Raw genomic sequence first — 14,123 nt, 5'->3', positions numbered from 1 at the left:
CATCTCCTCACCGCCAGAGTCCTAGGAGAGGCGTTTACCCACCTCTTCGCGCCTGGCGCCTTCCCAGTTTCTGTGCTAGGCTTCCCCTCTCTGCTGAGCCCTCCAGAGCCGACTTCTTGTCTAGCTCGGGTGCTTTTCCCCAGTCTTGTTCCGCCTGACCTTCCTCAGTCCTCACCCTTCTTGGCTTATGGGACAGGGCGGTGTCCTGGTTTCGTCCCAGTCTCCCCTAATGGGAGATCGGCGGGGGCGGGAGGGGTGCTCCCCGGGGCACAGCTCTGTGGCCTCCTCGTTCTTCATACAGTTGTCCTGGGGAGCTCATCAGGCCCGTGGCTTCAGCTGGTGCCACTTGGTCTCTGCGCCTGTCTGCAGCCTCTCCTGGACTCTAGGGGGTGATGGGGCTGGTACAGGACCCACCTCCTCCGGGGGCTGAGGGCTAAATGAACAGCGTTGTAAAAATGCTCAAGACTTCCCTTAGTAAGTGCGATCCACACTCGCTCTTGTCACCATGTAATAACAGCTGTGGAACTGCTCCCTGTCCCCTCTCCCGCTGCTGTGTTCCCTCTCCCGCCGCTTTCTCTACCCGGCCTGAGCCTGGCCTCTCAGGTGGGTCACAGCTGAGGGGCCCTTTCCCTGGCCCTCTGTGCCTGTGCTGTGACCACTGCTGTGTGCCACACGTATGGGACTTATTCGTTTGTCCCCCACGAGGCTACAATGAGAGCAGGTCCTATGCTGGTCTTTGTCAGTGTCCTAGGGCTGATAACGTCGTTGGAACGAAGGAACGCACCCATCCTGTCATTCCAAGACCAGCTGTGCCCTAGCACGCAAGTACGTGCATGTCCTTTCCAGGGACACCCCTCGGTGTCTGGAGAGATGGGGCGGCTACTCTAGCTGGAGAATGGGGGCAGGGGCCACTGGCTTCCTCAAGGGAAGAGCCACACAGCACCTCCCAGAATGTGCTTTCACAGTGTGATCGGCCACCTCGAAGGGCCTTCGCAGGCTGGCTCATTCAAGCGCCTCGAGTTAGAAACGAGTCTGCATCCCAGAGGTGAGGTGGCTGAGGTCACACACAAGTGAACTCCGAGCCAGAGGAGAAGCCAGACCACTGCCCATGTCATGAATTCCCATCCCAGTGACAGTTTAACTGTGTTCTCCGCGAAGGCCTGGCCTCTGCCCCTGGGGCGTGAACAGAACACTCTCCCCCGCGAGGCACATGGCAGTCCCGTGGCCCAGCGTGCTGACGTCCTCCGTGCTCCGTGTCGTGCCTCGGCCGGGTTAGAGGCTACGCTTGCAGCGGGGCTGTGAGCCTGCATTCGTTAGCTGTGGACTTAGTACTTATATGGCAGTTACAGGAATATTCCAGCCCCTTTGTAACAGGTGATTCTCGAGGGCTCTGGGGCCAGGCAGGGTAGGAGCCAGGCCTCAGGTGGAATTCTGCGTGCTCTGCCCTTAGTGCTGACCCTTAGCATTGCTGGCATTTTTTCCCTGCTGCGTACAAGGTGCCCTAAGGAGATTGCCTTCTTCCCACGTCTTGGTTTTTACATGACTGCTGTATTTGAACCCTAGATCTGTGTGAAGCCTTTGCACCAAGTTGGTCCAGAGAGCCAGGGCAGGCAGCGTAGTGGACTGTGAGTAGGCTTGGTCTGGGTTCTAGTCCTGCTGTCTCTGGTCACATGTATCACTGCCCTAGGCATCAGTGTCCCCCGCAGTAGAATTCTGAATCCCCCTGACTTACAAGCCTGCCGGTCAGAGATGCAAAAATGTGAGCGTTTTTTTTTTGTTTTGGCCACCCAGGTACTCCCTTACCTGTGGGCAGAGTCCCAGCCTCCTCCGGGTCCAGACCCTGCCCATCACCAGCCTCCTTCCTCAGCACTCCCTGTCACCCACTCTGGGCCACCCACACCACACTGCTTGTCCTGTGCCTGCATCATGGCAGAGACAGCGGGAGATGGGAGCAGATGCAAGCCTGGCCCAGCAGGGTCATGTTTCCTCTTATTTTCTTATTATCTGCACCACCCCCCTTCCGGGCAGAGGGTGGGGGAGGGGTGGGCTTTTCCCTTACTCAGGTGCTTGCGCAGGTGGTGAAAATGCAGGTGGAGATGAGGCCGGTGAGACTGTTATAGGTGCACCCCAGGCATCCAGGGACACTCGTGGGTGCATCTCTTACCCAGGCTGAACCCCCACCCTATGAAGGAAGGGGTGGTGTGTTATTTTACTGGTTCACTCCATAGGTTCTCCCGGCTTCTTCAGGCTGCCCTCTGCTGGAGAGTCCTGGGAACAGGGTCTGGGGCTCCTGTCACAGCTGCTGAAAGCCCGCTGGGGATTGGGGAACAGAGGCAGGCCATGGGATTTCTTTCTGGGTACTGCTCTGCTAGTCTCATTTCCTATTAACATAGACGAAATCCTCAGTAACGTTTAGCCTTCGCCAGGTCACCTGGAGCTACCCAGTGTTCTTGCTGACTTGTTTCTGGCACACGAAGGGAGAAATCTAGCAGCGTCCGAGATAGGCTAAGTGTAGAAGGCTTTTCTGAAGTTTGAACTTGTTGCCGGCTGTCAGGAGCTAAGAGGAGTGCTAGCTTCCCTGCTCTTACTAGTTGTGTAGCTCTGGGGCAGGTCAGATCACTGACTCATCCCCGTTGGCCTGGATGCTTAGTGTTAGCATTGGAAGCTCTGTGCCCTGAGAACATCCTCTGAGCTGGCCGGGCTGGCTGGGATGGTTGGCCACCACGCAAGGTCACGAGCTTCTCCAGCCGCAGGGCCCTCCGCAGAGACGGGATTACCTACTTCCTGGGGTTGTTGTGGGGACATAACAGTGCCTGTGGAGTGCTAAGCAGGTGAATACATTTTCTGGAGCTGCTGTAACAAAGTGCCACCAATGGGGTGGCCTAGAACAATGGAAATGAACTCAGTGTCAGCAGAGCCATGCTCCCCTTGGACCTGTGGGAGAATTCTCTGTTGCTTCTTCCAGGCTTCTGGCAGCTTTCTGCCTCTTCGGCATTCCCTGATGATAGATGCCTCCCTCCAACCCTCTGACCTCACGTGGTGGCATTCTCTCTGTGTCTCTCTTTTTAATAAGGCCACCAGTCATATTGGATTAGGGCCCACCCTAATGACCTCATTTGAGCTTGTCTGTAAAAACCCTATTTCCAAGTACGGTCATATCTTAGGTACTAGGGGTCAGGACTTCATATCTTTTTGGGGGGCCACCATTCAGCCCATAACATCAGGGTTTGCTACAACCATTCCTGTCGTTTGTATCGTCTTTGCAATCATCACGAAACCAAGCGTATCTAAGAAAGGCTCCTGCCTGCAAGAGGAGACGGCATGATGAAGAGAAGCTGGCTTGGTGGTTGGAATTCGGTACCCACGGACCATGTCAGCACGAAGGACACAGAGACTGCCCCTCTAACTGCCGGGCTTTGTTCTCCTTGGTGCAGCTGGAGCAGATGCGGAGCGAGCTTCTGCAGGAGAGAGCTGTCAAGCAGGACTTGGAGTGTGACAAGATTTCCCTCGAGAGGCAGGTGAGGCTGAGCTTGGATTAGACCCCCTCAGCAGGGTCTCCTTTGCATGGCACCCCAAGAACTCTGGGGCCTAACTCACCTGAGGGCGGAGGTGTTCTGAAGGCCTTTTCCAGAGCGGTTTTCCCAGTAACATTAAATCTACTTGGAGGTTGAGCAGCTGGGGGAGGAGGAATTGTGGGTGGCGTCTTTTAGATCCTAAGAGGGCTAAATTCTGATGTAAAGGGAATGAAAAAGAGCCATGAGTTGCCATCAGACTTATTGGAATGCTATTCATGTAAATTCTTCACTGAATATCATATATGATGTTGGCGAAGGAGCCTGTTTCTCCTGCCATCCCCACCTCCCCCATAGGTTTATACAAAAACAAGGCCACGCCTGTTTGCCTGACATCCAGGAGTCCTATGACTGCCAAAGATTTCACTTGGGGTCCTGACGGAATGTGATAGACTCTCTTCTCTTAGCCTGCCCGGAGCTGAGTGCAAGCCCTTTCCCTGGAGGCATGCCTGCTTCCCCCGGTCCCCCGGGGCCATGCATCCTGTGTGGAGGACAGGGTCACTGCAGTTGCTGACCATGAGCTGGCCCCACCCTGTCCTCTACCCTGCACAGAAAGCGTGGCAGACATCCCCTCACAGCATCCCTGTCTGATTCTAGAACAAGGACTTAAAGAGCCGGATTATCCACCTGGAAGGCTCTTACAGGTCCAGCAAAGAGGGGCTGGTGGTGCAGATGGAGGCCAGGATTGCTGAGCTGGAGGACCGTCTGGAGAGCGAGGAGAGGTGAGCCCTGCCAGCAGTGGCAGTCACACTACAGAGCGAGTGCCCATTGTGTCTCTTCCTGTCCTCATGAGCCTTCGTGTGAGGAAGGTAGAGCAAGTACGATAGACGAGAAAGGCAAGACCTATGTCAATAAGGACTGGGGAAGGTAGCCGGGCTGAATTATGGTCGGTGGACTATCATGCAGGACCCCCACGCCTGAGCCCACAGCGTCCGCACTGTGCCGGCTGCTCCTTTCCACCCTCGGTAAGCCCGGCTGCCTCATCAGCTACTGAGTTTGAGCTGGATTAGAGGCCAGAGGTACTGGAGCAGAGGCCCAGTGCTGTCTCAGGTGAGCAGGACCCCCCCCACCCCCCGGTGGGTGGAAGGCACTTGGGATCAGAGGGCTGCACTCCTTTCCAGCAGATTCTCTGCAACTAGCTCGGTGATCACAGCCCTTTCCTCCACAGCCAGGGCCTTCTGTGGGGCTGCATGAGAGGGTCCTCGGTTCTGTTCCCCCTGCCCTTCCAGGGACCGGGCCAGCCTGCAGTTCAGCAACCGCCGGCTGGAGCGGAAGGTGAAGGAGCTGGTGATGCAAGTGGATGACGAGCACCTGTCGCTGACTGATCAGAAGGACCAGGTGAGGACCCTCATTCTCAGATGGGATTTTCCGCCCGAGGCGGGGGGTGATGGAGTTGTAGACACCGAGTCCTGTCTTCCCTGTCCCCAGGTACATCGTAGAACAACGGGGCCTTTCTTGCCTGCTTTAGCAGTGGGTTCGGCAGCCCTCAGCCCCTGAGCTGAGACTGCTTGCTCCCTTTGCCACCTGTTGGTCACCTGGGGGGATGGTGGCTAGACCGCTGGCTCCTCTCTGCTGGGCTCTTCTCCCTCCCCGCTAGGCAGGGCGACCAGCCCCTCAACCGGCCTTCTCTCCCCATGCAGCTGAGCTTGCGCTTGAAAGCCATGAAGCGACAAGTGGAGGAGGCGGAGGAGGAGATCGACAGACTAGAAAGTTCTAAAAAGAAGCTGCAGAGGGAGCTGGAGGAGCAGATGGATGTGAACGAGCAGCTGCAGGGACAGCTCAGCGCCATGAAGAAGGACCTGAGGTGGGCGAGGGTGGCGGCCCCGCCGGGGACCCTGATCCCCCTGACATCTGAGGAGAGCCCAACACTCTCAGGGCAGTCTCGCTGCTGGTGTCTGATGCCAGTTCCTTGTCATCACCTCTCAGGGTTATCCCATCCGAGAGTTGAGAGTGGCCACGTCCACTTTGGTCACCCCACGTGTTCAGTAGGATCTCACGTGTGTCATCCCAGTCCTCTGCTGACAGACGGGCAGATTTCATCCCTCTTGTCCATAAGGGGAAACTGAGGCTCAGAGCGAGAGGCCTAGCTCATACCACCCTGGAGGGGGCAGCTCCTCGACTGGCCCTTAGGACTCCTGCTTTTAGGGAGAAATAAGATAAGGTGTGGGTTCATATCCTCATAAAGACTAGCCGATCTTGGGCCTGATCTCAGGAGAGAGCTGCCTCTAAATCTCCCCTGCCATGATTGGAAGGGCCCTGGGGTGTGGAGGTCATTTTTCCTGCCCCAGGGTCATTGGGGTGAGGGTGAGATTAGGCTCACCCACAGAGCTGAGCCTCTCTCGGAGGCTGACTATACTGGCAGCTTAGGTGGCTCTCTTGTAAATGGACAGAAGACGCCAGCCTGTTGAGAATCCTCTAAATAGGGCCCGTCAAGAGCCTGGCCCCGGGGCTGGCATTAGGGTGCACCATTTAAGGGGGCACCAAAAATCTCAGTAATCAAGATAGATAATTAATGTGATATTATAAAAAGTGAATGCAAACAACCCATGGTAAATAAGATATCAACATTTTTAATTAAGACGGGATCAATAACAGCACCCTGACGAGATACACCGTAGCTTGAGGCGAAAGGAAAGATCAGGACTACTGAACTTGTCCCGGTCTTGTCCAGCCCTCCCTGGCGACACCAGCCGCCCACGGGCAGTTTGCCCCCTGATGCTGTAGGAACTGTCGGGTGCAGACCGGGTCACGGGCTTCTGTGCTCGCCAGTGGGGTGGAGAGACAGGAACCCCAGACCCTTCCTTCACTCCTGATGAGAGACATGCTGCAGCCCAGGGCCAGGACACATGCCCCCTGTTGTTTCAGCAGACTCAAGAAGCTGCCGAGCAAGGTGCTGGACGACACGGATGATGACGACCTCAGTACGGACGGAGGGAGCCTCCATGAGGCGCCGCTGAGCTACACCTTCCCCAGGGACAGCACCGCCACCAGCCAGATCTGAGGCCCCTTCCAGGGCTGCGGCGGCGGCCTGTCGTCATACCGCAGGGCCCAGCAGTCCGCCGCCGGCAGCGGGGAGCAGGAGAGGCAGCGTCCATGCGGGCGGAGACCGGAGACCCGTGAGCAGGCATTCCTCCTGGAATGCATCGGAATGCATTCCTCCTGGGGTCTCCGAGTGGGGGCGCACCTCTCCTAGCTCGGACAGGCAGCAGTTTAAATGTTGTCGCCTGAGGCATAGGAGCCGCCACTCACTGAGCCTGGAGGGTCTGTTTGGGCAGGAGGAAGCCCCGATTCTGCACCGCTGTCTGCTTCTCCGCTTTTCAGGGGCGCTCCTGCCCCCTCCTCCCTCCCCGGCCAAGGAAAAGGGTCCAAAATGACAGTTATTTCATAGCCATTGTGCAGGGGAGGAGACGATGTATAGACTGCACATATTTGAATCTGGATCCTCCTGGGCTGCGGCTGTTCCATTGCGGAATCCTACAGAATCTCCGTAGGGTGGCTTGTTTGGAAACTCCACTCATCTGTCTTACTATTTTTTTAAAACATGGAGCTACTAGGTTTTAAGTATTAAGACACAGAGATGAGAGAGAGGGTAGGGTACATCAGAGTTGGATAAAAGGAACCGTGGTGATAGGGGACAATTAATCCCGAGAAGAGAAACGCAAGTGGTCTTGGTGAACAACTTACGGAGGGAGAGAAAGTCAGAAGGTCACGGGTGTCTGTGGCCCTGCTTAGTCGTTTTATCTAGAATGTTGATATAATTCTGAACCGTGGTGAGACCAATTCCCAGTCACCAACTGCAATTTCTTTTCCGCAGTTGGGGTGGGGAGACTCAGAAGTAAGGTTTTTGACAAATGACTTGGTTTCTGGAGGGGTGGGGTCCTCCTGTCATTTCTTATTGGTCCTTTCCTCCCTCCATCCACGTCAGGCCTCCAAGTCACCTCCTCTGGCCAGTGGTTGCTGGGTGGGGAGTGGGAGGGTGTGAGGAAGAGGTAGGCGGTGTCCAGGAAGGTCCTGGGGAGAGAGAGGAGAGGAGGTGAGCAGGCGTGTGTGGGTGTGGGGAGGAAGGAAGAGGGAAGTTCGCGAAAGCCGGGGCATGTATAGACGAGGGGCAGATGGAGCCAGTTCTTGAGTTTATGTCAGGAAAGCAAGGGGGGGAAAGTCAGACAGGAGGTGTGTCTGTAGAGACTGGAAGACTCCTCCTTGCTTCCTGGGACAAGAGGGACGTGCGCTGGCACCAGGCACCAAGTAACTGGGATTGGGTGAGGTCTGCGGCGAGGCCACGTTGCTGGGGCAGCATTACAGGGGGCATGGAATGGGGCACTTGCAGTCTTACAGTATCCCTCCTGGCCTTCCTGGTGTCACCTCCCACTGGGACCGGTCCCGGATGCCAGTCTTACAGTATCCCTCCTGGCCTTCCTGGTGTCACCTCCCACTGGGACCGGTCCCGGGTATGCTTGGAGGCCAAGTCCAGTCACAGCTGGGCCCCCACAGGTCAGGGCCAGGGTGTAGACGAGGCGGCTCAGTAGGGCCACGGCCAGGGAGAGAACCACATAGGACGTGTGTATACACGGGTCGTGTTCAGTTGGGTCGGCAGTGTCCCCAGGTACCCCCAGAGACAGGAAACCCATGGACCTGAGAACTCCATGACAGTTACCGTGAGGGGCAGGGAGCTTCAGTGCCCTAGCTACCCCGCGTCAGAGCCCACTGAACAGGATTCAGAGGGATCAGCCTGCTTTAAGTGTGGGTGTCACCCCCCCCCAGCAGGTGAGGCCACTGGGGCCAGGACAGCCAAGCCCTGCTCCGCCGCTGCTGGTGTGGGGTGCTTCTTGCATCTGCTTACTCATGTGAGGTGAGGAGAGAGTCCTCCCTTTCGCCATTCATTCATTGAGCCAATATTTAGTGGGCGTCCCCCATGTGTCAGACACAGTCCTTGGCACTGGGAAAACAGCGAATAAAACAGACCCAAATCCCCTCCTGCGATGCAGGACAATAGTCATACCAACGGACACAGAGGCCGAGCCCTTCCATACCCAGCCCTGGAGACCCTCTGTCCTTTTGGGGACACAACAAGCCTGACTCACTGGAATTCCCAGGGGGTTCTCCGACTCTCAATATATTCCTGATTTCCCTGCTGCTGCCACTGTCATTAGCTATTTGCCAAGAAGTCTGCCTAAAAATGCCTCCACCCCCTCATAACTAGATGGGAGAGGAGAAGGTTAGAGGTGCAAGAACTTTGGGGGGGTGGTGAGTATCTATCTTGGGTTTGTGAGAAAGTCACTGTTTCTGGCCGGTTCCTCATGGTTGCCATGAGGCTGGCTGCAGGAAGCCAAAGTGCCCTTGGAAAGAGAACAGAGACCCCTGTTCAAAAGGGTTGCATCCTTAAACGGTAAAAGATGGGCCATTTGTAAATGTTAACAAAGGCATTCTCGTACATGGGCGTGGCGCTGGCGGCAAGCTGTGCGGTAGTGCGGTGGGAAAAACGTCAGACTGGGCCTTGAGAGATGTTTTCAAGTCCTCACTCTTCTTGCCCTGGTGACCTTGACAGGGGTGACCTTGATTGGGCATGTGCTCTCATAGCCCAAGATGGTCTGGAATAAATGAGGACTGCAGGGCAGGGTCCTTTCCAGCTCTGGCATTCTATCATTCTTTGATTTTATTATATACTCATTTTTTTTCCTGTTTATTGCTTTAAGAACTAACCCCACTCAAGAATATTTTCTTTAGCTAGCTTGAAAAGAAAATATTTTATTTAATGAACCAATATGTGGCCAGATGCAATGCCGAGGAGACAATCATCGTATATCTTTATAATTTTTTTCCTGCTTCGGAGTCCCCTTTGACAAAGGCAAGAGGCTCTTCTGCTGCGCGTTGGCTTTGGGGATGTTCGATTGCTTCCGTTTGTCATGGGGAAGAGACGTTTGCAGGCAGCTACCTCCATGTATGTGAACTGGATAAAGCCGGATTGCTTTTCAATAAACGGTGTCACCCGACAGGAATCTTGACTCTGCCATTATTTTGACTCCCTTGTTTTCGCCAGAGCTCGGCTCTGTGTCTCCCAAGAAACATCCAAGGTGAATGGCTGGAGGCTGCTTGAGGAAGTGGAACGTGGTGGCATTTCATGCCTGGAACCGGTTTCTGAAATTAGAAGGGCGGGCGCGGGTCCGGGGTAAACACTGGGAGAATTAATATGCCTGCAGATGGTGATGTTCTGAGAAATGCAGCCTGCCCATTTGCAGAAAAAGGCAACATGGGAAGTGTGTTCATAACTGAGGATAAACAGACACGCCCTGTTTATTCCTTGTTCCTAAATTAAAATGGGTTCTCATACCAGCCGAGTTTACACATGATCTCTTGATCGATAGCAGGCTGACAGCGGGTACTAGGGTCCCCATTCTACGGGAAAGGGTTCCTTCTCCACAAAAGGGACCTAAACAGCTTGTTCTTTGTCCTCAGATACATTCTCTGCCCTGTCCTCTGGAGGCCGATCCCTGTAGGCCCTGGGCTCCCTCCATGACCCATGGCTGCTCTGTTGGGGGTCAGCCATGGGGGCGGGTAAGGGTTGGATATTTCTCCGTTATCATTCCCTGCTTCGTGCAACATTTTTGGCTGTGGCTCCTGTGGGGGGAAGGGGTTCCCTCCTGACTCCAGCTCCCACAGGACTTGGGTGACCCTACCGCCCCCTTGTGCCTCTGGTCCTAAAGGTGGTCCTGGCTTCCTGTTCCTCTGGGTCCCTCAGCAGCCCTGGTGGGTTCCCACAGCACTGCCTACCCTCCAGTGCAGCTTTTCACCAAACTCTCTGGGCCCCTGCAAGGGGGTGCTGTTTCCTGTCCAGAGCTCTCCCCAGTGCCCCCTCGATGCCCCCGGTGATGGAAACATCCACCCATGCAGCTGTGCTGCAGCCCTGGGCTCCTCTTATTCTGACTAGAGGGAGCAGCTCAGATATAAATGAGATTTTCTAATTTTAGTAAGTCCTCAAAAGGTTTTGCATAAACGCTCTTTGCTTTTTTCTTCAAGGTCAGGTTTATTGAGGTATCATTTTATCCTTTGTAGTACAAGGTGCCCTTTTTGGTACTACCTGCTTTTGAAACTATATTCAGGCCCCTTTCCTTGGTCCCCCCACCAGGAGACCTAAGGGGAGCCCAGAGCCAAAGGGAAAAGTCCTTCCAGGCCTGTGGCACCCTCCTCCACATTCTTGACATTCCTTCCTTGAATTTGTTGATAGCAGCAGTGATCCTGTCTTTGTTGGTAGACAGTCATTAACCAGAAAGTGTTCTAAATTTTCACATGACAAGGGGAAATGACCTGGCAGCCAGTTCCCGTCAGGGGCTGAACAACTCCACAGGCAGGTGGGGTGCTAGGCTTTGCAGGGGAATCCGCATGCCTTGACCCTGCTCTCAGACCTGTCAAATACCGGGCACTGAAAACCATCGAGGGCATTCACGCCTATCTCCGTGAGCAAAGCGAGATTTGACTGTGTGCCCCACGGCCAGGTTTATCAAGGCTGGAAAAAATGCGCCAGCACGCTTCCAAAAGACATTCAACAGTACTACCTATTGTGTGGGGGACGCTTGCAAGTTTCCCACCCCGCGGAATCCCACATGGTCTCGCAACAGATTGTCGATGACTCCTTGGGGATAGGGAGAGGATTCCAGAGGTTTTCTGGGTAAATAGAATTAAACGATTTCATGAGAAAGGCAGAAACTTGGGCAGGTAAGGAATCTGAGGCTTGGAGAAGCTGGGTGTTTTGCCGTAAGTCACATCTGGAGTGGGGAGCCCCCCTGGGAGTAGAACCCTGCCACCTTGGGCCAGGTGCTGTAGCAGATAAAAGGTTTAAGCCACAGTTTGGCACCTCCAGGGGCTTACAGTGTAATTATCAAAATGGTGATTATTAAACTAAGTGGAAATTTAAGTGTTACGTCCTTCATATGTTTATGACATACCAAATTTATCTATTTTTTCCCATTTATAGTCCCTGAACTTCTCCAGAGCATGTGGTTGGAGGTGGAGGTGCCAGGACCGGAGTCTGGTTCTGGGTCTCACACTCCGCCCCCAGGAAGCTCTGCGGCCCCTCCCCCACACTCACCCCCTGGAGGACGAAGGTCTTTCATTCGATCCTATATTAGGGACCCCTCAGGCCTCCTGAGCTTTCCACCTTCAGACCCCTCTCAGGTGTGAGTTTCTAGGCAGCTCAACCCCCTGTTGCCTGCCTCCCACTCTGAGAACTGCTCTCAGAGGCAGGCGGAAGTCAAATTAGCCTTGAAAGCCACAGAGCTCCTGGGCAAGGTGAGTCACAGAATTTTCGCTGCTCATCTAACCCAGCTGTCGCCGGTGCTGCTTACTGCTGTGTGCTGGATCTCGCATTTTACCTTCGACAGCCTCTCGGTGCCGTGCTCACCTTTCCTGTCTGGGCGCAGTCTGGGGTGGGACAGCTGCTCTAGGCGGTCGCTAGGCCTCGCCACTGTCTCGTTGCATGGAAGGTGGTCTTTCAGAAACATCAGCAAGTCCTGTAGTTTGGGTGGTTCCCAGGGAACGTACACCTTCCCAAACCCAGACTACTCTCTGGTGAGATCCTTCTAGAACAGTGTATCACAATAATCTTCATTGCGTAGTGTTCCTTTCGGGTTAGTTTTACATTCAGAACTGCACTTGCGATCTGAAATCAGATTGTTCTCAACAGAACCCTCTCCACTGAGGTCACTAAGAAAACCCCTCACCCCAGAATCGCTCATTGAAGAATACCAGGTGGTTGGGCTGGAGTTTGAAACCGCTGGGCTTGATAGTGGTTGCCTTCCTGGAGGTGACAGCATAGTCTCTGTGAGCCTGGGAGGAGTGGCCCAGAAGGAGCTCTGGATCCTTGCAAGTGGGTGGAGGCCAACTGGTGTCTAGGGAACGGGGGAGTCTGCTGATCGCAGCCAGCTTTAGGACTTAGAGCCTTCTGCAGAAGCTCATCGTGAAGGAAAGGGGGCCTTCTGCCCCAGTCATTCCCAGCAGGAGTAGGGCTGCAGCTGGGGAAGCCAGACTCCCGGCTCCTTAACTCCGTGTATGAGCTGGAGGGGGGTTGTGTGTGAGGTCGGGGGAGCTGACAGGCACCTGCCTGCCCGTCCACACAACGACAGAGGGCGTTCCTTCAGAACACCACACAGGAACTCTACAAAGTCTAAGTAATTTTGCCCTGTGGGTGATTCTTTGTTTTTTGTTTAAATTCCAGTATAGTTAGGGGCACCTGGCTGGCTCAGTCGGAAGAGCACGTGACTCTCGATCTCAGGCTCACGAGCACGAGCCCCACTTTGGGTGTAGAGAGTCCTTAAATAAGCAAGTAAACATAAACAAAATTCTTACGGAGAAAAATGATAGCATAAACTCCAGTACAGTGAACGTGCAGTGTTATGTTATTATCCGGTCCACAGTGTAGTGATTCCACGGTGCTACACGTTACTACGTACCACGCTGAGTGTGCTCTTCATCCCCTTCCCCTATTTCACCCATCCCACCAATGGCCTCCCCTCGCAACCGTCAGTTTGCTCTCTAGAGGTAAGAGTCTGTTTTTGGTTTGTTTCCTTTTTTCTTCGTTCATTTCTTTTGTTTCTTAAATTCCACATATGAGTGAAATTACATGGCATTTGTCCTTCCCTGAGTGACTTATTTCACTTATTGTTATACTCTCTAGATTCATCCATGCTGTTGCAAATGGCAAGATTTCATTCTTTTTTGTGGCTGAATAATATTGCATTCTCTTTCTATATATCACATCTTTATCGATTCACGTATTGATGGACACTCGAGCTGTTTCCATTATTCGGCTATTATAAATAATGCTGCAATAAACATAGGGGTGCATGTATCTTTGAATTGGTGTTTTCATATTCTTTGAAAAAATACCCAGTAGTGGAATTATTGGATCATATGGTAATTCCATTTTTAATTCTGGGGAACCGCCATACTGTCTTCTACAATGACTGTACCAGTCTGCATTCCCACCAACTGTGCACTAGGTTCCTTTTTCTCAACATCCTCGCCAACACTTATTTCTTGTGTTTTTTATCTTAGCCATTCTGACATGTATAAGATGATATCTCATTGTAGTTTTGATTTGCATGTCCCTGATGGTAAGTGACGTTGAGCATCTTTTCATGTGTCTATTGGCCATCTGTATGTCTTTTCTGGAGAAATGTCAGTTCACATCTTCTGCCCATTTTTGATTGGATTATTTTGGGGTTTTTTGGTGTTATGTGAGTTCTTTATATACTTTGAATACTAATCCTTTGTCAGATATGTCATTTGCAAATATCTTCTCTCATTCAGTAGATTGTCTTTTAGTTTTGTTGATTGTTTCCTTAGCTGTGCAGAAGCTTTTTATTTTGATGTAGTCCCAGTAGTTTTTGTTTCGTTTCCCTTGCCTCGGGAAACAAATCTAGAAAAATGTTGCTGTGGCTGATGTCAGTGAAATTACTCTCTGGGCTCTCTTCTAGGATTTTTATGGTTTCAGACCTCACATTTAGGTCCTTAATCTATTTCGGGTTTATTTTTGTGTATGGTGAAAGAAAGCAGTCT

General features: G+C 53.2%; 1 protein-coding gene across 3 annotated transcripts in view; it reads left to right on the top strand.

Annotated features, from left to right (window-relative positions):
• The window catches only part of CGNL1 (cingulin like 1), a 97,628-nt gene extending 88,054 nt beyond the window's left edge, over window positions 1–9,574 (top strand). For 2 of the 3 annotated variants that reach the window (XM_034660926.1, XM_034660925.1), the window contains 5 exons: window positions 3,435–3,518; window positions 4,170–4,294; window positions 4,802–4,910; window positions 5,213–5,376; window positions 6,438–9,574. In XM_034660926.1, coding sequence (XP_034516817.1) covers window positions 3,435–3,518; window positions 4,170–4,294; window positions 4,802–4,910; window positions 5,213–5,376; window positions 6,438–6,573 — 618 coding nt within the window. In that variant the 3' untranslated portion in view covers window positions 6,574–9,574. The remainder of the gene's footprint in view (window positions 1–3,434; window positions 3,519–4,169; window positions 4,295–4,801; window positions 4,911–5,212; window positions 5,377–6,437) is intronic. The other variant, XM_002920673.4, reaches the window with a different exon arrangement.
• The last annotated feature ends 4,549 nt before the right edge of the window (window positions 9,575–14,123 follow it).

Source organism: Ailuropoda melanoleuca, chromosome 5 (genome assembly GCF_002007445.2).
Source record: "Ailuropoda melanoleuca isolate Jingjing chromosome 5, ASM200744v2, whole genome shotgun sequence".
Lineage (NCBI taxonomy): Eukaryota > Metazoa > Chordata > Mammalia > Carnivora > Ursidae > Ailuropoda > Ailuropoda melanoleuca.
This window is presented reverse-complemented; position numbering and strand designations above follow the sequence as displayed.